The 26,513-nt window shown below is 36.0% G+C and overlaps 1 protein-coding gene across 2 annotated transcripts in view; it reads right to left on the bottom strand.

Annotated features, from left to right (window-relative positions):
• Positions 1-26,513, bottom strand: part of LOC125856516 (protein GIGANTEA-like) — a 35,179-nt gene that overhangs the window by 7,641 nt on the left and 1,025 nt on the right. Inside the window, exons 2-9 of one of the 2 annotated variants that reach the window (XM_049536077.1) lie at positions 25,561-25,905; positions 15,465-15,536; positions 15,291-15,345; positions 15,024-15,166; positions 14,631-14,902; positions 10,080-10,135; positions 2,543-2,783; positions 2,317-2,467 (exon numbers count right to left, since the gene is read on the bottom strand). In XM_049536077.1, the coding sequence (XP_049392034.1) occupies positions 2,317-2,467; positions 2,543-2,783; positions 10,080-10,135; positions 14,631-14,902; positions 15,024-15,166; positions 15,291-15,345; positions 15,465-15,536; positions 25,561-25,647 (1,077 nt within the window). In that variant the 5' untranslated portion in view covers positions 25,648-25,905. Of the gene's footprint in view, positions 1-2,316; positions 2,468-2,542; positions 2,784-10,079; positions 10,136-14,630; positions 14,903-15,023; positions 15,167-15,290; positions 15,346-15,464; positions 15,537-25,560; positions 25,909-26,513 lie in introns of those variants that run through there. The other variant, XM_049536078.1, reaches the window with a different exon arrangement.

The raw sequence follows: 26,513 nt of genomic DNA, 5'->3' as shown, positions 1-26,513 counted from the left end.
AGGTTGTCTATAGTATTTTACCATGACTTCTTTATTTCCGTTATTTATTTCTCTATACTACATTGTTCAGTTTTTTCCTTGAGTCAAGGGTCTATCAGAAATAGCTTCTCTACCTCCAAAGCAGGGGTAAGGTATGCGTACAATTGACCCTCCTCCCCAAACTCCACTTTCTGTGATTACACTGGGTATGTTGTTGCTATTGTTGAATCTTTATTCTTAGGTTATTCTTGGGATACTGAGATCATCCAAAAGTGAAAGATTGTTAAAGGTACATATTGGTCTACAAGAAGAGCCTAATGCCACGAAGTCATCAGATCTTCTGACCCTTTACGAGTTGAACCACAAATTTAAAATTTCATGACACTCCAATTTTACAAAGATGACCTACTAGCTGAAGTTGATATCAATCCAGATATTGCAGATATTCATATCTGACATAGGGCATTACTGGAATAGCGAGAGATGTTGTACACTTGAGAAATAGCCTCTTTTCCTTTTGATCCACCCATGAAGTTACTTTTTGTATAGATGATTGGGTGGCTTTCGTAGAAAATCATTTATTATTTTGAAATTGAATAAAAAAATCATTTATTTTTGTAAGATTTTCTACTTTCTGGTGTACCTTTTGTATATGGGCTACTTAACGCTCTTTTGTTTATAATGTTCTTTTGTTTATAATGTTCTTACTTCATCTAAAAACTTATATGGGGAACCAAGGAGGTAAGGAACAGAGGATGGGCACTTCAGTGATGCAAGGAGATAAAACAATATTCTGAAAGGTTATGAAAGAAAGATGGAGCGTCATAAAGGATAGATAGGAAACTAGTTCACCCCGCTTATTTTGTTTTTCAGTCCCTACTCCCTACACCACCAGATCGTGCATTTTTATGGAGAGAATAAATGAGAATGCTGTAATAACTTTCTCTCGCTGAGTATCCAAACCTGCAGTTCCTTTTTGACCCTTGCCTTTATCTCATCAATTATAGGTTCTTCTCAAGACCAGCTCATACCATCATTAATAAACTTAGGAATCTCCATGTAGAAGCTAAAACACAGACAAGTTAGGCGAGCCTAAAGTGTTTACGCTATTGGGAAATAGAATAAAAGATCAACTAGGATGTATTTATGTACTTCTTGCAAACCTAGAAAGTTAAGAATCCTTCGCAGAATCCATTCAACGCTGAAATTGTCTCCACTGTTATTGGAGTTAGTGAAGCTAAGAAAACTCTGGATTTGCTTCAAGTGTATAAACCTCCACTAAAATGGGTAACATGCATATAAGATTAATGATGTTGGTAGAAACATCAGCTAGAACTTATGATGTAAGACCACATGGTGGAGGACTAATCCCTTTCCTAAAAACTAGCTTAAAGGAAAAGAAGAAGGAAAATTTTACTCCCCTCTTGTTCATACTCAACTTAACTCTTTCTTCTGTATCTTTTTTTTAAATTTTTTTTGGATCAAGTAAGGTTTTCATTGATAATAGCAAGGCCAACTTGGTCGTAAAGAAGAGATTTACCAAAAAGGAGAGACCTACAAAATATGGTTCTCTCCAAAAGACACCCAGTCCTCTATACAAACAGGAACTACATGGGTGCACCAAAAGAAAATATGGGATAAGAGACTACCCCTCAATTGAGCAAAGCTCATCTTCACTCCTTCAAAAGCTCTCCTATATCTCTCTTTCCAAATGACCCATATTAGAGCTAGAGGAGTAACATTCCACGTCTAGTACCTTCCTCTCCTAGTTCCACTCTTCCAGCTGAACATCAACTCCTTCACGGATCTTGGGATTACTCAAGTGACACCAAATCATGTAAACATCAACTCTTCCTTTTCTATCTTTCAGATATCCTGCTTCAGATCGTAATTTAGCTGTGTTTTCCTCCACATGAAGGCCAAAACCAACCAAACTACCTTCTCCACTCGCCCAGCCCCTCGCCCCAAAAGAAAAAGATATAGAAGATAAAGGAAGTTGGCCGAGAATGGATCATTTAATGCCTAGGTAGATGAGACCAAAGGTGTTGAAAACTAGCATTGGACATATACTGATGCTGCAGCCATGGGACTCTCTGTCCAAATATATTATCAGAATCATAGCAAACTAGTTGTGGACAAGCTTTTATGCAAACCATACTGTAAACAATTCAATCGTGTCCCCAACTGATTGTTACAGTTCAAAAGTATCAGCATGTTGTATATAGAAACCCCAAAAGAAAAGATGGGAAAATGACAAAAATGAGGCATTCAAATATATGGCGTTGGCCTCTACAAGAACTTGTTCAAACTATTTCAATTGAAACTTTTGTAACTTACCCGCAAGCCAGAAGTATAATCTTCAGCTGCTCGAAGAAGTTCCACTAGCTGAACAGCAGCATCAAGTGCATCTGGAGCCCAGGATGGTGGAGCTTCTAGAAGTCCAAGAAGAAGCCTCTGGGTGGCACTTGGAGTAGCAATTGCATAGTATCTAATCCAGAAGCAGATGTCAAAAATCCCTTTCCTTTCTTAAAAGCTCTAAAAATAACCTAACTGATGCTCTTACCGATGAAACAATCGTGCATACGGCTCAAGTGCTGGTAGCCCTGCAACAAGATGCTCATCCATAGGTGTTGTAGGAGGTGGAAGCAGAAGAGCAGGAACGGCAGCTGCAGTCAAGGTAGCAGTCTCATAACGAGCAACTTCTTCATCACAAACACTTAAAATAACACCAGCACCATTGGCAACTGCCCACCTCGGAGTTGAAGGGATTAACTGAGGATGCTTTCCAGAGCCACGAGAAGAAGCTAAGATAAAATGCTGAGTCAATAAAGTATATCACAATTCTAAAGTATGAACATTCTCTCAAAATACTATCTCATACTTCCACACAAAAGAAAACTTATTGGTGTAATAGGAAGGCCATAAAACAAAAGAAGAAATGAAAAGAAAGAACACAGAAGTATTATCAAAGATATAAAACAGCTCTGTACAGCCTCCACTGCAAACTTTCATATATGTGAAGACCTTAGATTTTCCACCAAGAAATTGGTAGCCCACTTCTCTCTATGAGGTACCTAAAATCTTGTCACAAGGAGAAAGGAAGCCAGCATGGTTTCCAGTAAATTGGAAGGAGATAATTTTTTTGTACATGCCCCATTATCGAAGTGAGCTGTTTTAAATAGCTAAAATGTGAACAGTTGCACTCAAGTGTTACGCAGAGTTGTGTGTGTAAGTTTCCCATATCAAACAAATGTAAATCTACAAAATGAAAAATGTGACTATTGAAGAATTCATGCGTAAGACACTTCTGTCATGTATTTTTTCAGTTCTCTCATAATTCTCAAATGGTATCAGAAAAAATCCAGAATCAGGTTCCACCTCTATTTTCTTTTCTATCTCATGTATTTGAGAGTACTTGCTTTGTTCATCACCCTACCCCTGGATGATACAAAATAGTCCCTAGAGCTTTCAAGTGTGTGTTTCTTGATTACTCTTACATTCAAAAGGGATATGGTTGCTATTCCTCCGACCTCCGTCAATCCTTATTTGAAACTCAACCTATTCAAACATTTTTCTTCTATCCATCTTGACGCTCTATGTTCTTAATTCTTATCCACTCTTTTTCCACTTCAGGAACCTATCGGCACCTCTACTGCATCTCCTCCATGGCATCACTGCTCTTCTTACCATTGTAACCAACATTTGACACCAGATCAAGATGATTTACACCGTCCACCATGAGCTTTTTTTGTGGAACTGCTTCTTACATAGTCCTCTGATGACTGTTTGATATGGTATTTGTTTTTCTCATACTCATAATTTATCAATACTTTTTTGACTAGTCTTGATAATCATCACGTTTTGTTCTCATATTGTCCTTGTCTTGTGTCTTTGTTCCAGAGTCCATAGGTAAAGCTCTTTCAATTGAAGTTGGCAACATGTTATGACTGTGAAAATAACTTCTTTACAATTTAGTAGCACTTGAAAACTGGTTCGTTTGCCTCCAGGTAAATTTCAATGTTCATTCTTCGTGCAGTACTCAACGAATGATGGTCCAGACTATCAGTTGACCAGCATAATGATCGTTTGGTTGCTAAAGGTTATGTACAAACATTTCAACTTGACTATGGTGATACGTTCTCTCTCTTGGTTAAGACTTAAGATTCCTTCCATCCTCATCATTACTTGGATATCAAGAATATATTTTCTTTGATGAAATAAGTGTTATATTAATAGCAAAGCATCCAAAGGATGCAAAGGTTACACAGATATAAAAAAGGATATTTCTTCACATGGATCCTGAGGATGAAGTATATATCTTTCAGCTTCTTTAACTGTATTGCAGACCATCCTAGGTTTCTTCAAATAGTTAAACAAGCTTGGCAAGGACATAGAAAAGGAGACATGAAGACAGTCTGGTGGAAGCTCAAAAAGATGAAAAATGTACTGAAAGGGATTAACAATTCTGAGTTCAGAGGGGTGAAGGACAAAATCCAGCAAATCAGAGAGCAGCTTCACCTAGTACAGACTGATATGCTAGACCATAATATAATGCATGCTAATAGGGAGCAAGAAAAGGAACCGAGGAAACAACTGGAGAAGTGGAATTTGGTTGAGGAAAGTGCTATGAGACAAAAGTCCAGGGTGCAATGGTTGAACCCAGGTGATGCTAATACATGATACTTCTTTGCTCATATGAAAAATAGAGTGGCCCAGAATACAATCACAAGCCTCACTACTGTTGCACGTATAATTGTGCATTCTCAAGAAGATATTGAGGAAGAGGCACTGAATTTCTATCAAGGATTACTTGGACAGGCTGCAAATTATTTGCCAAATGTAGATACCACTGTAATGAGGAGGGGAGGAATGCTAAATAGAGCCCAACAAATTCAGATAGCAGCTCCAGGAACAAGGAAGGAAGTGGAAACAGCTCTGAAGGGTATCAGCGACCAAAAAGCTCCAGGTCGAGATGGATTAAATGCTGAGTTTTTCAAAAGAGCATGGGCAATAGTGGGGGAGGAGATAACACAAGCAGTCCTAAACTTCTTTGACACTGATGAGATGTTCGAATCTATTAATTGTACTGCTGTAACACTTATACCTAAGGTAGAAAACCCAGCTAGAATAAGTGAATACATGCCAATTTCATGTTGCTCAACAATATACAAAGTTATATCTAAAGTAATCACTGCTAGGTTGAAACTAGTCATGGAGAGTCTTGTGGATCCTAATCAATCAGCATTTGTACCAGGAAGGGCTTTGAATGACAATGCGATACTGAGTCATGAAATTGTAAAAGGATATGGGAGACAGGGGATTTCTAAAAGGTGTATGGTGAAAATTGACATGAAAAAAACCTATGATTCTCTGGAATGGACATTTTTGGAGCAGAGGAGGAACTCAAAATGCCACCTAGAGTCACAAAGTGGATAATGCAATGTGTTACAACAGTCACATACTCCATTCAGATTAATGGACATAGTACAACACCTTTTAAAGCAAGGAGAGGGGTAAGACAAGGGGATCCACTGTCCCCCTATTTACTCGTACAAGCAATGGATTACTTGACAAGAATTCTGAAGAGTTTACAGATGGACCCTAATTTCCACTACCATCCTAGATGCAAAGCTCAAAAGATAGTACAATTGAGTTTTGTTGATGACCTGTTGCTGTTTTGCAGAGGAGATATAAAATCAGTCAAGTGTATGAATCAGTGTTTTATGCAGTTTTCTCAGGCCTCAGGTCTGGTTGCAAACATAAAGAAAAGTAGTGTGTACTTTGGTGGAGTTAAGCAAAAACTACAAAGGGAGATACTGGAAGAACTGCATTTTGTCAAGGAACACTGCCATTCAGATACCTTGGCGTACCTTTGAGAGCTAAAAGGGTGACTTTAGTCCAATGCAAACCCCTACTGGAGAAGATGCTAGATAGAATCACAAACTGGACCACCAAATTCTTGTCATATGCAAGTAGAGCTCAGCTCATCAAGCGTGTACTATATGCTATTCAAATGTTCTGGTCCCAAATTTTTGCCCTTCCTAAGAAGATTATTCAAGAAGTGGAGGCTATGTGTAGAAGATTCTTATGGACTGGCAATTTAGAGACCTCAGAGAAGGCTTTGATTGCAGGGACAAATTGTGCTGGCCCAAGTCAAATGGAGGTTTGCAATTTCTTGATATTTACACATGGAATAAAGCTGCAATTGGGAAGCTGCTATGGAATGTATGTCAGAAAAAAGATAAGCTATGGGTTGCTTGGATACACAGCTATTATGGGCAGAATGGTGTGTGGAACATACCGGAAAAACAAGCTTCTTGGGTGGTACAAAGAATCCTTAAAGCAGCTCAACATCTCCAAGAGGCTGGCAATACTGAGGCATATATAAGAGATACGGAAAAATACTCCATAGGCAAAGTATACCTGCAGATGAGGGGTACAATGGAGAAGGTAGAGTGGAGATCATTGGTCTGGACAAATGTGGGAGCTCCTAAATGGTTGTTCATCATTTACCTAGCAGTAAATGGAAGGCTTGCGACTAAAGATGGGTTGGCTAAATGGGGTATGATACAGTCCCCATTATGCCCTCTATGTCAGCGGATGAATGAGGATCATGACCACCTATTCTTTCAATGCTCATATTCTGCAGACGTGTGGAGCAAAATACTGAATTGGCAAGGGATCAATAGAGGCACAATGCACTGGACAGCTGAGGTTCAATGGGCAATTAAACATACGAAGGCTAAAGGCAGCACAGCACTTGTGTATAAAATGGCAATGGCAAGTTCCTTATATTACATATGGTTGGAGTGTATATAGCAGGGTGTTTACACAGAAGAAGCAAGTAGCAAGCACAATTATTAGGCATGTTATTCAGGAGACGCATGGAAGAGGGAGTAGATATCCTAAGTTAGCTACTAGATTACATGCTCTAAATATGTATCCGTAAAGGGTAGCCAGTTAGATTTGAAGATTGAGTCTTAGCAAGGATGGAGCTGATGTCCATACCTGCTGTTCTTTCTGTTTTGTAACGTATCACTTGGTAAATAAAATTTTACTTACCAAAATAAAACATTATACAATAGCATAGACAGTGATCAAGATGGTATTGCTAACTTGAAAGGTCATTACATACCAAGCTGAGAACCAGGTATGATGGAGTACTTCTTAGGTATTGAGGCAGCTCAATCCATCAGAAATTGACATTTCATAGCATAAAAATTCTCCCCACATTCTTGAGGAGAAACCATGAATGATTTTAAACCTATGTACACTCTTATGGATCCAAGTGTTAATTTTCTACTAGGTTAGGAGATGCCTTTTACTGATCCAGAGAAATACAAGAGGTTAGTTGGCAAGTAGATGCTCTCACAAGTGTCCCAACCTGATATTACCTTCCAAATGAATATTGTGAGTCAATTTTAGGATTCACAATGTGATTTGTAATGTAAAATATTTTTATAGGTAATGGGAAGAAAACTCCCTTATACAAGTGATATATCAAAAAGTAGAGAATACAAAACAATATGATTATCTAGGAAAGATATCCAAACTTTTATAAGAATTAGAATCTCATGGGTACAATAAAAATAAATAATGGACAAGAGGCTATTTCTCAAATATACAAAATCATTTTCTATCCCTTCAAAAGCTATCCTGAAGATCCGTAATGTGATAATCATTGGGATGCAATGAGTTGTCCTTCATTAAGAAATATGCTTCAGGAAAAGGAATACTCTTTTTGAGGAAGGTAACAATTGTATTTATATTAAACAAAACTTAGACACCCCAGAAAAAGTGCTAAGTTGAGATCTTTACAAAAAAGCCAATAGGTACAAAAGACCACGGTCCAAAAACCTTTGTTCTTATACATTGCCAATTAAATCAACTAAGTCATCTACTTCCCCCAATACACTTTGTTTACACCAAAAAAAGAACAGACTAAGAAAGAACTGCTAGTGCCTTCAGAAAATCTGAAATTCCTTTCTTTCCACACACTCCACCAGATGCAAGCAGGGATGATCTTCCACCAATCATCCTCCCCTCCTCTGTAACCTACACTCCACCAGCTGCTCAGAAGCCCCAGAGTAGAGCTAGGTATTACCCATTGAATCCCCGAAATACAAAAGAACATATGCCACAGATTTATAGTTGTCTTGCAGTGAAAAAGAGGTGTTCATTGCTCTCAACCTCCTGTCACATAAAAGACATCTTAAACAAATCTAAAAACCTCTTCTTTGTAAGTTGACTTGAGTTAGGCATGCTTTCCTAATCACCAACCAAACAAAACAAGACACCTTCATTGGAATTTTTACTTTCCAAACTTGTTTCCAGGGTCAATTCACCTTAATAGGACTGCTATGATTCAGATTCCAATGAACAGATTTTACTGAAAAAATCCCTTTGTTATTCATTTCCCATCTAAGTCTTTCAAGGCAATCAGATGTACCACCAAATGATCCCAATAACTATAACATTCTGATAAAACTCTCAATTTCCCAATCATTTAGAGCTACTCCAAAAATCAGATCCCAACCTTGTAGACTCCACAATGATTGATCATGTCATGTTATTGTAGACTTATTGAATAAAGGACAAGGAAAGTAGACTTCAAATTGTTCTGCCTAATCCAATGGTCAGCCCAAAAGTCTGTCTTTACACCATTGCCCACAATAATCTCCACATTATTCAAGTTAGGAAAGGGTGACATTCTAATAGATGCTTTGCTTCTGGAATGCTTGTTCGAGTTAGAGGCAATTTGGTGTTCCTAGAATAATAACCAAAATATGCTTGCAAGATCTAATATAGAAGCAGAATATCATTACATGACTATGACAACTTGTGAACTCTTATAAAAACTGTTGTATCAATAACCCTATACTGAATCCAAAATGATGGGATATTATTAGAACTTACAAATTTGACTATAGCTCGTGTTTGGCCATAGATTTTGGAAGTAGATTTTAAAATTTGATCTTCAAACTCTGATCACTTTTTGGGGGTTCCACTCAAAAAACTTCAAACTTTTTCCAAGTAAAACGCATGTCCAAACACAACTTCAAATTCCGAAAATCACAACAAAACTCAAATTTTCAAATTTGAAGTTTCAACTTCAAAATCTATGGTCAAACGGAAGCATATATTATTTTGGTTCCGTGTTAACCAATGGAGAAGTGCCATGTGTATTTTTATGAAGTCCTAACAAGTCAGCCATTAGGTCTTAAGGGTAGTTTTAAGCTAGAAAAGAATGATGGGCATTTTAGGGTCAATAGGTGGGAGGAGGATAATTTTAAGAGAAAGTTAATAGGTTTGGGGTAGTTTTGACCCTTCTCCAAAACAACAATAAAGTTTTCAGAAAATTCTAATGCATGTGCCCCAAAAGAGTATGGAGATGACCTGCCATCTCTGAACCCAATATTGTAAACAATTGAGGGAATTGGAGCGAGCTACTCTTGAAAACCCTACCCCTTATACATAGTTCAAAAACACTCACAGAAAAAGTTATAGTTACTTTACACAATTCAAATAAGTATAGACTCATATAAGTAATCTTACTCAATTTTAAATTCCTAAATATTAGTTCCTATATAGTTCAACCAAGGAAAAATTTAATAACTAAAGCTTTAGTTAGTTTCAAGGTCCTATATGTTAGAAAATTAATTAAATGACAATTTTGTCTAGTGTGAAATCTATTTTTAAAGGACAAAAAAGTGGCAAATACTTCGTATTGGGGTTTCATGCTTTATAACAGGAAATACATAGTGGATTTCCTAGGTTCTCTGAAATTAGCTATCTATGTAATCATACTTTTGGAGGTGGCCAGCATACCCTTGCTGATGAATACATGTTACCAGTTTCAAAAAAAAAATACTAGTATATACTAGGCTATGACAATAGATGTGGTAACTAGAAGGATGTCAACAAGCTATCCTCAGATTTTATTAGCAAGGTCTGAGAAGACTTTCAGCATACAACAGATACATTCATTCAAACAAACTCAACAGCAAGAATTTCACGCGAGCGATTTAGTTTTGAAAACTGAATGTGCAGTTCTTGAACCATAAAACAGACACATATTCAACCAATGAAAGTTCACATACCAGTTGATGGTGGCTTTAGTTCTCCAGCAGCATACTTTCCCATAACACCACCACACCTACATACATGAATCACTTTGCTACATCAATAGCATGACAATGTAGTTCTAACTTCCTATTACTCAACGACCTCTAACTGCCTATGAATTAGAGTAAGAACATAATTTAATGAGAAAAAATTCAGGTCAATAAAATGACATAAAGTTCTTTGACTTGAGAAGCACCAAAAACAGATTAAACAAAGTTAGCATCGGTACAAGGATAAAAGAAATAGATGGACCAAAGAAGCGAGCCTTGTGTTTGTGGTGCTATACATATGTACTATCCATGAAAGCTTTTTCAGTATGGGCACAAGCATAAAATAGACTTGTATTTCTGTATGACAGGCCTAGCAATAAATGGAAGTATTTGTGAAAGGTATTTAAAAATATGAAAGCTTCAGAAAGCATGTCATGTGAGACTTTGGAGATGATCCTCATGCACTAGTATAGACAAATTAATAGACCAACCTTGGAAAAGTCTCTTTGATTAAAGGGAAGAAAGCAAAGCTCTACCTTCTCTGAGGAAGAGTTATTACGGATGTTTTTCAAATAAATACTGGTCTAAAACTACAATTGTAGATCGGAAAATTGAAAATATTTTCAAGAACTCAAGACAGAAAATTCTGCTGAACAAGAATACCAGTTTTGGACAGGACAGTGCAAAGAGATTTGGGACCAGTGGTTTAAGATTAAGGAGGATATTACAGCAGCCTAACTAAAGCAATTGTGAGTGCGTTACATAACCTGAGTTACTGTTATACTAATGTAGACAGCCAAACTGTATATAATTACTATAGCATGTTGATTTTCTGTAGCAGAATTATTTTAGTTACGGCTTCAGCAACAAGACCGATTAAATGGCCAGATCTGACTCTTGAAGGAGACTACTGCCACATGAAATACTAATGTAGACAGCCCAAACTGTATATAATTACTATAGCATGTTGATTTTCTGTAGCAGAATTATTTTATAGCTTCCATTATCGTTTGGAATCAAAAATGTCCTTGACGTTATTTTATTGGCTCACAATTGTCCTCACTAACAGACTTCTAGCTTGGACAACAAACAACTTTAAAAAATAAGTTTTCTTTCTCCTTTCTCAAAGTCAAAGAACTTTATGTCAAGTTCTTTCTCTTAGGTGAACAAACAGACTTCCTTTTGTCTTTCTCTTTAGGTGAACAAACAAATTAAACTTGGCAAGATTTCTCAAAATTTAATTTTCTTTCTCCTTTCTCTCTCTCTCTCTCTTCTTATTCATTCTTTCTTCTAATCCATTCTTCCTGCTTTTCTACTTCTCTTCCCTGTAAGAGAGTCCAAGCTAGAAATGGCTTCCATCTCTTCACAAGCAAAATTTATATATCAATGAGAGAGAGAGAGAGAGAGAGAGAAAGAGAGAATTCTTCAAATTAAGTATCAATTCAAAATTTCCATTCATTCAACCAATTAACAGCAAACTAGAAAGTGCAAAGATTAAGTTTCAATAGAGGAGTCAGTAATGGCGGCTTGCCAGTTATTGTTCAAATGGGTTGTGGTCAGTCAATGGTGTTTGGCTTGTTTACATTGCAAAGTAGAAATCTTTTGGTCAATTAATGGTGTTAAGCCCATTTACGTTGTGATATTGATTTTTGTCAAAATAGGCTATTTTTCATGTGGGTCTTAATCAACAAACACCATCAAAAAACCCACTTGCGGCAGAACCCGACAAAGTCGACAAACTTGCTCCATCAACACCACTCCTTCCTCTCTGCCTTTCACGACCAAGAAACCTCAATAGCCACCACTACGCTTGGTGAACTTAATATCTGTTCCCTTGTCACTTTCTCCGCTGGCTAACCGAATTTTACTAAAATGGTGAGCTTAATCTCAGCCATGAAATTTTGATGATGATTCTGGACTTCAGTTTGGAGTGTAAAAAAAAGAAGCAAATGGGTTTTTGTTAATGAACTTGGAATGTTTCCCGTATGGTTCTTTTTTAGAAAATTTCATAAATGGCATTATTTGCGCCAGAATTACGAAAGATAGAGAGATTTTGCTTAATTATGAAACGTTACAGCATTTTGGTTTCAAAACATAGCAGAATACATTGTTTTCGTGCACATAATAAAAGTGAAATACATTGTATCCGCGCACATAATAAGTGTATCTGCACGTGAACAATATCTCTGTAGCGGAATACACTGTATCTGTGTGTAACAATATTAAAATATATATTGTATCCGCACACTTAATAAGTGTATCCGTGGCAACGTCTCTGCCTAACTGTATCAGCACGGATAATAAGTGTATACGCGCGTATTTGCTATAAAATCCCAAATTATCGCTATATTATGTAAATTTTTTAAACAACCGCTATTTCGGGTAAATATAGGGCCTTAGTTTGTTGTGTCACGTAATTTTTCCTTCTTTTTCTGGGAGAGGATGGGCAGTTTTGAATGGGTTTCTGGTATTTTTCTCAGGTGGATGAGGGATAATTTTATTACACCCCTTTATTTTAGATGGGTCATGGTTATAAAGCGGGTTAATGGGTAAGTGGGACAAGTTAATGGTTTTTTATCCATGTCAAATGCTCAGTTGGACAACTGATATATTTGAGGGTAAATCTGGCCCTTGTTTCAGAAGGTGAAGACATTTTTATGCCAAAAGTTAATGGAGGGTAAAAGTGCTATATTTTCAATAGTGTAAAGGTTATTTTGGTCCTTTATTCTTTTTTCATGAAACACAACTACAAAATATTCTCAGTTTCATGAAAAGATGTTGAGAGGAGAAGATTCATAATAACACACCTAAGAACTGGTAAATCTGGTAGAACACAAAAAAGTGAGAAAAAACATCTCAAACAACCTTCCCTCATTTTAATCATCTATGTGTACTATTTTGTACTTTCTGTTGAATTAGACAACTTTTTGTGTCCGGGTTAGCTTACGCATTGAATGGGTCGTTAATAATCTTGTCTAATCTTATAAGTTATATGAGAGCACATCTATCCGAACATCCGCATTTTTGTGGCACTCATCTTGGAGCTAGGCTGGACTTTGGGGGCCCAATATTCATTTCCATAAAAACATCACTTCTCATAAAACATCACTGATCTTACAATATCACTTTCCGTTGAATGTAGTCATTTCTTTCGTATGAAAGTAGTGTCTTGGTTAGATTATGCGTTGAATGTGGTCATTTTTAGTCTTGTTTGTTCTTATATGAGTGCACATCACTCCTAACATCTGGTTTTTTGCGGCCATCATCTTTCCCATAAAACATCACTTCCCATAAAATATCAGTGGTCTTACAACCGGTCTAGAAACCTTGCCTTTCCCTTTGGTGAGTGTCATTCTATCACTTAACGCTCCAGCAGTAGTTCCATTTCAACCATGCTATCGTGATTCCATGAGTAGCATCTTCATTTATCATGCCATTCTCCTAGACATTATTTTTTATCAGGTAAAGTATTTCAGTAATAATAACAAAACCATCTTGGCTGTATTCAAGAGGTATACCTAGAAAAGGAGAAACCTACAACATACGGTTCTCTCCAAAAGACACCAATCTTCTATATAAACAGGAACTACATGGGTGCACCAAAAAAAAATAACCGATCGGAGACTACTCCTCAAATGAGTAAAGCTCATCTCCACCCCTTCAAAAGCTCTCCTATTTCTCTCCTTCCAAAGGACCCACATCAAAGCTAAAGGAATAACATTCCAAGCCTTGTGTCTTCTTTTCCTACCCCCCCCCCCCGCCCTCTTCCATTTGAGCATCAACTCCTTCATGAATCTTGGCCTACATGCCATTCTCCTAGACACTGTGCCTACATTTCTGAATTGTTTGCATTTAGACATCACAATCCCATCAAATCTCACTTCAACTTCACTTCTCTTATACTGGCTAAATTATTTATTATAATCGTGGTGTTAGGGTCAGCTTGCGCGAATTTCAATTAATTATACAGGGTGCTGCTACCTCTCACCAGCACAGATATCGGGTAATTTAATCCATCAAAACCTGCGCAAATGAGAAAAAATCACCTAGAGTTTCTTCCTCCATTGGGATTTGGACCCAAGACCTCATGATTCTCATTCCACTTCATTGACCACTAGGCCACAACCTTGGGTGCTTTATGCTAGCTAAACTTCCAGTGTGTATATTCAGTCTTCTTCTACAATTCTACTTATCCTAGAACTCTTACTCTAGGGTGCTTCTCTATAGTCATGCTTTTGATTGACAACATTGCTAGTTTCGTCAATTTGGGTAATATCATATGCAAAAGCATAGGCCATGAGACATCATCCTATATAATGTTAGTTCGCTCATCCATAACTTGGGTAAACAAGTACAGGCTCAATGTCTTCACAAAAAACTTCTAGAGCAAGTGTCAGGAAGCATGCAACACTAGAAATGATTAGAATAGGAAAGTTATATATGGTTTTAACTATTGTTCACGATTAGTCCTTCATCTTGATGAAATTGAAATATGATGAAAAAGTTAAAGTGTATGTAGACAAACTGCACACTTACCAACGGAAGTAATCACTTCTAATACCTAGAGGTGCGGCGAGCAGTATATCAGTAATCCATGGAGACAACGGCCTCAGCGTTTTCCTCTCATGATGCTCTGAAGGCATACTAGGTTCACTATCAGCAGATTTACTTGTTGAAGCATGGATTCCTCGGCTGCTTCTGTCTGCTTCGCCACCCTGTTGCACAACTTTGTAGATCGGACGGTTGTAATGTGTCAAAATTCGTAGAATCTCTCCACATGCAAGAGCCCACTGTTCTGAATATTCCTTCTGCATTTAAGAGCAAAGAATTAGTATGAAAGCCTCTTCTTTTGCAAGAACTAGAATGTTTGCCAGAAAGATCATTGTATTCACTCAATTATTCAAATTGATAGTTCAAGATTCTGAATACCTCACTGCTTGGGCAAACCAATGATATAAAAGAAGTGAAAGGTGGACAACTTTTATCATAGTCCAGTGTGCCATCGATGATGCATGAAATAATTGGAAGAATTACAGTATGCCCATGCTCTGGGTGGTGAAGAACAAAAGTCGCTGGAAATCAAAAGCAATCAATCAAAAGACAGATAAAATCAATCAACCTCACAAATAGATGGGAGGAATAATCTTAATGCTGAACTTAAATCAAGGTTATCATCTGGATCAAGGCTTATGATACCTAAAACATCATCAAAAAGTCGGTTTTCCTTGGATGGATACCGGTTCCGTATCAGCTGCCGACAAAATACACATTCTATTACTTTTCCAGAATATTGGAAAGATTCAATTAGATAGAGAAATTATGAAGAAAGAGAGAGTTGTTGGGAGGATAGTTTCTGATGTAACTACATACCTCAGCTATATCTTCAGGAAATTGTTCTGATGTGAACTGACCAAAGTACTCAACATAGGCAGTAATTTGAGCCTACAAAGAGAATGAAGAAGGTTGATATGACTGAAGATACAAATATCAAAAGATAGAAAACAAAAGGAAAAACAAATATCCTTCTTTAGGCGTTTAAATGTTCAAGAATATAATGCAATAACCAAATCTATGACCTATTCAAATCTAAACAAAAAAAATGCAAGGTCATAATGCTATGGGAAGGAGAGATAGAATGCTCTGAGGGATTTATCATTAAATCTAACAGTGGTTTAATCCCCTGGCTTTACACCCTTCAGAAGGAAGGACATGTCAGGTGATGGCCCTTTTTCCATCTGCCATCAGTGAGCGTGTACATTCCTCTTTTTGGACTCACCTTTATTGGTCAGGCAGTGCATATTTACAGAATGTTTTGCTTTTCTTTCATGTTATCCTGGCAGATATTACGCAGCAAAGACATCCTCAAAAAAATGAACAAGAAAATAGACAGAGAGAGAAATTTGAATGGTCACATATTCAGAGTGCAATAGAATCCCAAGGCCACAAACATAAGATTAGAGGCCTTCATAGAACAGAAAAGGTAAAGAGATCCGTAAGTCCAAATGCTCCACTTGCCAAACATCTCAGGCTGTAGTAGGAAATATTCAAGCAGCTGCAGTGCTTTTCTAATAGTATTAAATTTATTATTCATGAAAATCAGCAGTAACCATCGACATATATCAAAGATTTTTTTATGGATAAGGTAATAAATTTCATTAAAAGAAAGAGCCGAAACAAAGTTACCTTACTCAAAAAATTAAAGAAGAGCCGAAACATGCCTATGTACAAGTGTACCAAAAAAAAAACCCAAAAAGCTTACAAAAAAGACATGGTTTTCTACTGAAGTTACAATGGATTGCTCTTACTTTTAAATACGTACGGAGTCAATGAAGTCCTACAAAGTACCAAATTTATGCACATTGTGAAAAAAGAGCTGTAGACTTTATGTTTTATACCATGTACAACATCAAGTTTTCCTTCAAAAGATGTATAATTCATTTTGGGAAGATGCAGATGCAGGATTGGAAATAGATGGAGTATTGTCCCAGCTTGCATTTGGTGGACAATCTGAGAGAAATTCCAGATGTTTCGAAGACATTAGCAGTTCAGTTCAGAGGATTAAGTTGAATTCCTTAAGACTTTTCTGCTTTTTGGTCTAGCCTGAGATACATAGAAGATATTGCTTACACCCTAGTTTTTTGTTAAGACTTCTGGAGCAGTTTTTCTTCTTTTTTCACTTGTAAATATGGTAAGCACTAAGCACAGCCTAGGTGCTGTTTTGATAAATATATAAAATATGTTACCTTCTCAAAAAAATGACTTATAATTCATTTCCCTCCAAAAATTGCAAGGATGCAAAAAGGAACTGTCTACCAGATTGACTTCTTTATCCTCCATCCAGCTTTATAAAGTAATTTGGTATAATCAATTGCACATTGGCTCTACAGAACAAGCACTACACTGACAGCTAAATGAGCACAAAAGCAGGCGTTTAAGCCTTTAAGGGCTTCTTTATAGCTTTTGCACTTCGAATATCTGGTGCAAAACCCTTTTTTAAGTAGGTTAACTTGTGTATGACATGCCTTGTAAGTAGTACCTCCAAGTAAAGCAATCAACTTTTGAAGGCATTTTGATTCTCCAGATTATTTTCAACAACATCTTGCTTCTTCTGTTCTCTATGGACTAGAAAATTTTAGCACAAGTTCACATAAAACTTGCTTTCCTTTCCTGACTCTCAGATCATAGAGCATTCAATTCCTTTAAATAATCAATCTGATCAAAGAACTAGGTAACCATCTCAACTTCCAAATCTTGTAGGTATTTTCAGTGAAACGGAAGAGAAATGAGAGGAACTCGTCTTGATTATTCCCTCAGGCTATTGGGGTATAAATAACTATGTTTACATGTACTAAAAAGAAAAGGAAATCAATACTCAATTAGAATAGGAGGAAAATAAGCTACCTACTACATTTATATACATTCTAGAATATTCACCAGGATTCTAATAGCTTGTTTGGCCAAGCTTTTGGGAGGCCAAAAGTGCTTCTTTTTCCAAAAAGTACTTATTTTTTAAATAAAAGTGAGGTGTTTGGCTAAAGCTTTTGAGAGAAAATAAGTGTCTTTGAGGAGTAGTGGAACATGTTTTTCAAAAGCTAAAAAAGTAGATTTTCTCTAAAAGCATTTTTATTAAAAGAACTTCTGAGAAAAATACACTTTAGAAGCACTTTCAAAAAGTTTAGCCAAACACTAATTGTTGCTCAAAAATGTTTTTAAAATTTATTGGTCAAACACAAACTGCTTCTCGCCAAAAGTACTTTTTTAAATTGCACTTTTGAAAACAACACTTTCCAAAATAAGTTCATTTTATGAGTTTGGCCAAAAAAGCTATAACACTCTCCCTCAAGTTGGTGCATACAAATTATATGTACAAGGCTTGCTACATATACATATAACTTGTTCTTGCACCGGCTAGGAACTTGGTGAAAATGTCCGCTAGTTGATCATTTGACCGCAGAAGAACCTTGTGAGAGTGTCGCCTAAGAGTAGCTACTCTAACAGAATAATCAATCTATATGTGTTTGGTCCTCTCGTGAAATACTGGATTAGGTGCAATGTGAAGTGCAGCTTCATCCCACACGAGTTCCATTTTTTAATCTCATCACACTGTCGTATCCGGAAATTCTGCTTTTATCCATGATCTAGAAATCATATTTTGTTTCCTACTTTTTCAAGACACCAAATCTTTCCCAACTAGAACACAATATCCAAAAGTGGATCGTCTGTCACAGAGTAACCCCGCGTTGTATACATCTGAATATCCAACAATTTTCTCATGTCATTAATCTTTGCGAAGTAGTCTTTTCCCTGAAACAACTTTTATGTATCGAAGGATGTAAATAACTACGTTACAATGACAGAAAATCCAAGAACTGACTTACAACACTAACCGAAAAGGTATTGTTGAGTCGAGTCATAATGAGATAATTCAACTTTCCTACCAGCATCCTATATCTTCTAGTCTAGGATTACTAAGAGGCTCCCCTTGGCCTGGTGTGAGACATGTGTCATGGGCCAACAACCACATAAAACAGTTAACTTTGTAAGGGGCTTTAGGCTTCTAGCCATGGAAAAGCCTCCCCTATCCACCCACCCCGCCCCAAACTAAGTATCCTGCCAAAATCTTATTTTCATCTCATTTCCTAACTTGATATTTGTATTGGCTTCAAAGGTGGGCCATAAGCTGCGGATATGTTTCCAAACTCATTGTCCATGAGGGAGAGCACATAACCTATGTACCAAGGACTTGATTCCCATACTTGTAGAAAATTACCCTCATAAACAATTGTCTTCCTTTCGGTACCTCCATAGCCACTTTATAAGAAAACTATTATTGTGCATCCGTAGATTTCTAATGCCAACCCTTTTTTTCTCCATAACTACCTTATCCCACTTCACAAAATATACACCTCCTAACTTTGTTCTTATCCCATTAAAAGTATCTCCGGGTTGTATCTAACTTTTTTGTCGCACTTATAGATATAGGAAATAGAGATATGAGATCAGTGAGTAGCGAGTTAAGGACACTATTAAAGAGAATCAGTCCACTAGATATTGTCTTGTCCCAAATAGCAAGCCTCATGCGGCACTTCTCCTCTATTTTTTGCCACACTTGTTTTGATTGTATCTCGTTGCTAAAAGGCATACCCAAATAATAGGGAATTTTCCAATTTAACATCCCAGAACCTCCCCTAACCTATCAATGTCTTGAACATCATTGACAACATACCCAAAGCTTTTTCCCCAATTTATCTAGAGTCGCAGTCCTACTTCAAACACTACTAAGATAGCCCTTAAGTATCTTATTGGTGATTCTTCAACTCCACAAAACAAAAGAGTGTCATGTTCGAAAAAAAGAGAAATTTCAACTCCAATGTTCCTTGAAGTGCCTGGCCGGAATTTCTAATCCATACTAGAGACATAGGTGGTCATCCAAGTCTCTTGGAATTGCAAAAGATAGTCCCCAGTTTATCTAGTTTATCTTTGTTAGTATGTGAGTCGTGTCAGCTTAGTAAGCACACTCATGCCTCTTCCCAAAGCACGTCAATAATAGGGCCACCTCTATGCTTAATATCATTCATTTGGATATATGGGGTTCAAGTCGTGTTAGCTCTTCCTTAAACTTTCATTATTTTGTTACTTTTATTGATTACTATTCTCGGTGCGCGTGGTTATTTTTAATGAAAAATAGATCTGAGCTATTCTCCATCTTTCAAAAATTTCATGCTGAAATTCGCAATCAATTTGGTATTTCCATTAAGAAGTTAATCACTGATAATGCCCGATAATACTTCTCTACTTCTCTCTCTTCTTTTATGTCATCCCAGGGTGTATTGCACTTCTCTTCTTGTGCACATACTCCTCAACAAAACGGAGTTGTTAAGCGAAAGAACAAACATCTTATTGAAACAGCTCGAACATTGCTTATTCATAATCATGTCCCTTTACATTTTTGGGGTGATGTCGTTATTACTGCTTGTTATTTAATCAATCGCATGCCTTCATCTGTTTTGTAGTACCAGAGTCCTTACTCATTCCTCTATCCGGACCAAAATTTATTCCCCCTTCATCCGTGTGTGTTTGGTTGCCCCTGTTTTGTTCATAACCTTACCCCCCGAAAAGATAACTTCACCATAAGGTTTTTAAATGTGTCTTTCTCGAGTATTCTCATCTACAAAAAGGTTACAAACGTTTTGATCCCTCTACCAATAAGTACTTCATCTCGATGATACTTTTTCCAAAACTTCTCTGTATTTTTCTCCTAGTACGGAAAATCAGAAGGCCATAGCAGTCCTTCCCATTCAAACTATTCTAACCTCAGCTCCACCTCCAACTCTTAATGTCTATTCCCGGCGACCTCAACCTCGTTCTGAAATTGCTATCTAGTTGGTATTTCTAACTCTAAGGGCATCTCCAACCCCATCCTCTATTTTACTTTCCAAATATAGAGTTCTCTATTTTTTCAGACAACCAACTCCAACCCAATTCTCTATTTTACTCTCTAAAAAAGAATATTTTTCTCTCTCCTCAATATTATATTATTATTATATTTTATTTTTATTTTCTTATTTCATAATATAATTCATTTCTTTTTTTTGCAAATAATCATTCTATAATCTTTATGTAATACATAATTTTATTTTTTTCAAATTCTTCATTTAATTATAAAATTATATTATAATCTAAATTTCTAAATAACATAAATTGCAATAAATGCTATATATAATACATATTAACGAACAATTCAAATATAAGAGAAATCATTGATGAAATATAATTACATCATAAACATTGTATCATCGTAAAATTTATTTTGTAAAATAAATTTTACATAAATACTCAACTTTCAAGTCTGTTACGTTACTCTCATAAATGTTCTATTAATGTACCAGGGAGTTCAAAATGAGCAATTTTTTGTCTTTCTTTTTTTAGGTGTAGCTAAAAATTGTATAAATTAACAATTTCATCTTGTATCCAATTATTTCGTGTACTAACTTACTTCACCTATTCCATTTTGAACTATTGCATCAAATATTTTCATGCTCATTAAAAAGTGTAGTTTAATAATTTATCACTATAACATAAAAGTAGATTGTTTGAATTATCATGTAAATTTTGTGCATACTTCATAATGAAAAATAATTATAATTTAAATTACATATTTCAAATGACAAAAAAATTAAAAAATTAAATTAGAAAAATTGTTAATTCGGGATGGAAGTAGTATACTTATCAATAATATGTTTTAGATGTTATATTACTTAGAAAATAATTACAAATAGTAGAGACTTAATTAATAATCTTATATAATATAAATAATATTAAAATAACTTTAAATTACATATTTAAAGTGACGATTATTTTAAAAAAATAAAATAAAATAATTATTAATTTGGGTGGAAGTAGTAACTTGTTAATAATATATTTTTAAATGTTTTATTACATTAGAAAATAATAACAAATGATAAAGACTTAATTAGTAATATAATAGAAATAATATTAAAATAATCAAAAAGTAAAATAGAGAGGTGAATAGTAGTTCTCCAAATTTGGAGAACTACTATGCACCTCTCTATAATTGAAGAATAGAGAGTGAAATAGAGAGTGCTTGGAGAACCCATTCTCTATTTTACTTTCCAAATATAGATAATAGAGAGTAAAATAGAGATGGGTTGGAGATGGTCTAATATAGGTGCACAAAGCAATCTTGGTGACTGCTCCAACAATGCCTTTTGCTTCGGTCGAGAACTTATCAGATGATCTTCCTATTGCTCTTCACAAAGGTACTGGAATTACTGCCATCCAAACTCCCGTTTATACTTATTTAAGTTATCATCATCTATCACTTTCATATCATGCCTTCCTTGCTAATTTATCATCACTCAAAGTTCCTAAGATTGTGGTAGAAGCACGGGTTCATCCAGGTTGGCATCAAACTATGATTGAGGAGATGAGTGTTTTGCATGATAATGGTACTTGAGAGCTTGTTCCTTTACCTGAAGGTAAAACCATAGTTGGTTGTCGTTGGGTATTCGCCGTTAAGGTAGGTTCGGATGGAGCTACTGATCATCTCAAAGCAAGACTGGTTGCTAAGGGATAAACTCAAATTTATGGCATCGATTATGGAGATAATTTCTCCCTAGTTGCCAAGATGGCTTTTGTCTGTCTTCTCATCTCTACGGGAGTAATGAATCATAGGCCTTTTTTTCAACTGGACATCAAAAATGCATTCCTACATAGAGAACTTGCTGAAGAGGTATATATGGAGCAACCACCCGGGTTTGTTGCTCAGAGAGAGTCTAGACTAGTTTGTTAACTTTGGCAATCCCTCTATGGTCTTAAACAGTCTCCTAGAGCATGGTTTGGTTGTTTTCGAGTTGTTGTCCAGCAGTTTGGAATGATCCGAATAGAAGCTAATCACTCTGTATTCTATAGGCATTCATCTCAAGGCAAACATATTTTTTTAATTATTTATGTTGATGATATTGTTATCACTAGAGATGATCATGAAGGTGTTACTAAACTCAATCAACACCTCTCAAGTCACTTTCAGACTAAGAATTTGGGCAATCTAAAAGTAATTTTCTAGACATTGACGTGGCACAGTTTGGGCATGGTATTGCTATTGCTCAAAGGAAATATGCCTTAGACATTTCGCAAAATGCCGGTATGTTGGATTGAAAACATGTGGACAGTCCAATGGATCCAAATACTAAGCTTATTTCAGGACAGGGGGAGCCTCTAAAAGATCCTAGTAGATATCAGAGACTTGTTCACAAACTCAACTATCTTACGATCACGCGACCAGACATCTCATTTGTTGTTAGTGTAGTTAGCTAGTTTTTGCAATCACCTTGTGATAGTCACTGGAATGTAGTGATTCGCATACTGCAACACATCAAAAGCTCTCAAGGACAAGGTTTATTGTACGAAGAAAAGAGACACACCAACATTGTTGGATATTTTGATGCAGATTGGTAGGATCTCCTTCTGACAAGCGGTTCACTTCAGGTTATTGTGTTCTAATTGGAGGCAGTCTAATATCTTGGAAAAGTAAAAAGCAAACTGTCGTAGCTAGATCAAGCGTAGAGGCAGAATATCGAGCTATGGCACTAGATATGTGAGAGTTTATATGGTTGAGACAATTTCTCCGAGAATTGAAGATGGGAGGAGTTGAACCGATAACATTGATTTGTGATAACCAAGTTGCACTACATATCGCTTCTAATGCAATATTCCATGAAAGAACGAAGCACATTGAGATAGATTGTCACTTCATTTAAGAGAAGATTGAGTTTGTATACATCATCACAAGTTTTGTCAACTCAAAAGATCAATTGGTGGATATTTTTACAAAATCACTCTTGAGGATCCAAAATTGACTATATTTGTGGCAAACTAGGAGCATATGACTTATACGCTCCAGTTTGCGGGGGAGTGTTAATTATGGTCTATTTAGATAGTGTAGATATGAGAATTTTTAAAAAAGGTATGATTGAATAGTCTAGATATGAGAATATTCTTTTATCCCTTTAATTAGGCATTTAGGAGATTGTGTAATATTTTATTATCTTCTTTCCTTATTTGCACTGTCTCTACCAGCTATTAATCTCATCAACTTGAGGGAATGATCAATCAATTTAATTCACAATATCTCTTTTTCTTCTTCTAATTTCAGCTTGGTATCAGAGTAGGCAGAGGCCTAGGATCAAATCTCACTGCCACCCATATCAAAAAGAATTACCATGTGTTTGGCCCATGAAAAAAAATCAGACCCGCACATGAGGGGGCGTGTTGAGAATATAATTAACTAATAAAAGTGTACTCTCTCTAACAGCTTAAGCTTGTAGATGAAATAGTCACACACTTCAACAGGAAGCATTGAACTTAAATCGTCCATTACCAAGATAAAGAGAAAGGGAGATAGGGTAACCCCTTGTCTTAAACCCTCAAAAGTCGGGAAGAAGCCTTCTACGGACCCATTGATGATGACTGAAAATCTGACAAAAGAAATGCAGCTTTCAATCCAACCAATCCACTTATTCCCAAACCCCATGTGATGCAAGTTTGGGAAGTGCAAAATCAAGAACCAATACAAGAAAAGATTAACATTATGTTTTAGGGTCCTTTTGATTAAGTATGGTCTAAATGAAATTAAGGGCATTTATGTCTTTTCTTATCTTAGTTAACCCTAGTAGTATAAATAAAATTGAATAGAGATTAGTAGGATAGACAATATTATTAGGTGAATACTCTTGGTGAGTTGTGTGGGTTTATCTCTTTATCTCTACGTTGAATATCTTTTGAATATCTTTTGGTAAGATTATTCATGTATGAGTTCACTCCTCCCTTCCCTTGAATTTAATCTTGTAATTGTTTGTTCAAATTAGAGAATTGCAAATCTACATTTGTTGGGTCTCTAATTTACTTCAATTGTGGATTGCTCTTTCTTTCTTCTCTATCTCCCTTCGATTTCTTAATTATCTCTTGAATCTCTCTATCTTGTATTCATCTTACATCACTTCCCCATGACGCCTTATTATTTGACCCCAACAAGAACGACATCTAGGCATGGCGAAGCGCCCATCTTGTGTTGCAAGTAGCTTTTGACTTGAGCACATGTGAAGTGCATCTTAAATAACACTATAAATAGGCAATAGGCAAAATATTTCACGTAAATCCAGTTGGAGTACTAGACATTATTAGAACTAGAAAACAAAGACGTAGTTGAAACATTCAAATCAAACTACACCAATTTCGATTTGGTTATCAATTTGCCTCTTAAAATTCAAAAACTAAAAGCAAGGTCAATTAGCAAAAACCAATCAAACTGAATGAGTGGCCAACTGAAGAGGAATTTATTTAGACTTTTAAAATTTAAAATCATTAAGCATACAAAAAAGAACTACTACCTAAATTTGTGTAATTCTTGAGACTACTTCACTAATATATGGCATGGGTAGGTCCGTTGTAACTTAAAGCACTCTAAGATACGTTATTTTCAATATATCATGTTTGGGATAGAGTACTTTTTCTTTCTATGTAGTGCAAAAGCAATAGCACTTTTTATTATCCCTCCAACTCAGGCATTGATGTTTGGGCGGAGAAATCCTCTAGTTATTCTTCTACCTAATCATTATATTTTCTTTTCTTAGAACTGAGCAAATAAATCAGTGGTTAAGAAACTCAAACTAAACATAGATGATAAAGTTTTCAAAGATCCCTCCGTTATTCTCTTTTCGTTTGTTTTTAATTATGTTCAAGAGGGTGCGTCTCTACATGCATTACAGTTGAGAGTAATGACATCAGTAATGCATGGCAAACCCATAGTGCAGCTACATTCATCCACATGAATAAAAAATAGAAACAATCAAAGAACTGGTCTCCAAAAATATGATAAAATGTACTTAAACCCAACCTAACAATGAAAAATAAATAAATTATTGTAATGTTAAGAAAATGATATCACCTTCCGTTGTTGTGCATCTTGAGGGGGAGGCCAAAATATTGAGGAGTATTGAAGGCCATCAATCCACCTCTCGCATGTAGCGGCCATATAACTGCTGTCAATCCAAGAATTTTATCAATATGAGAGGATGCTACAAATTAGGCCATCAAGTACCACTTCCAATCTAGGATCCACAGATTGTAATTTCAACATCTAGGATCCTAGCAAAGGATGGTCCAGAACTTCTAACGAGCAAAACCACCTCAGAGCTTCAAGGTATCTCTGAAATAATATGCAGGTTACGGGAATGTAAATTCCCTGATTAAATAGTAAGCAGATACTAACTACAACATATGACTATTTGTCCTGCAAAACAGAAAAACACAATGATAGTCAAAACTATTAGACAGATGCATAAAGAAATAAGCATCCTCCAAGAGATAAAAAAAGAAGGTTAATTAGTTTGATCAAACCAAGCACCAAAAGTTGTGTGAAAGAAGTATTGGAAGATTTCCATAGGAAATCTAGAGGGAAAACACGCTGTTTCATATATCAAGTTTTTCATTCAATGACGGCATCCTTGCTGACACAGCGAAATATAAAACCAAAACTCTATGAAAATTAAAACATCAGAGAGAAATGATGATGAAACTGGCAAAATAGGGGAATATGGTAATTCACTTAACAGCCCATTAAATTGGCACAAACAAAAATCATATGACTACAAGGAAAATTGATTTTCAAGCTCAACAAAGAATTATACAACAACTACGCCTCCATTCCAAACTAGTTGGGTTGGATGTATGAATCCTCAATATCATAAATATATTTTGCTTGGGTCCGTATTATTTCAATACTCCATAATTATGGATTATCTAACACTAGGGGTTCCTAATACAGATGCGGAGCCACCATTGTAGCTACAGGCTTTAGCTTAAACCTTGTATTTCATATGTATAAATAATATGTAAAGC

The sequence above is a fragment of the Solanum stenotomum genome, chromosome 2, assembly GCF_019186545.1.
Source record: "Solanum stenotomum isolate F172 chromosome 2, ASM1918654v1, whole genome shotgun sequence".
Taxonomy (NCBI): Eukaryota; Viridiplantae; Streptophyta; class Magnoliopsida; order Solanales; family Solanaceae; genus Solanum; species Solanum stenotomum.
The sequence above is the reverse complement of the archived record's forward strand: the minus strand, read 5'-3'. Positions and strand labels throughout refer to the sequence as shown.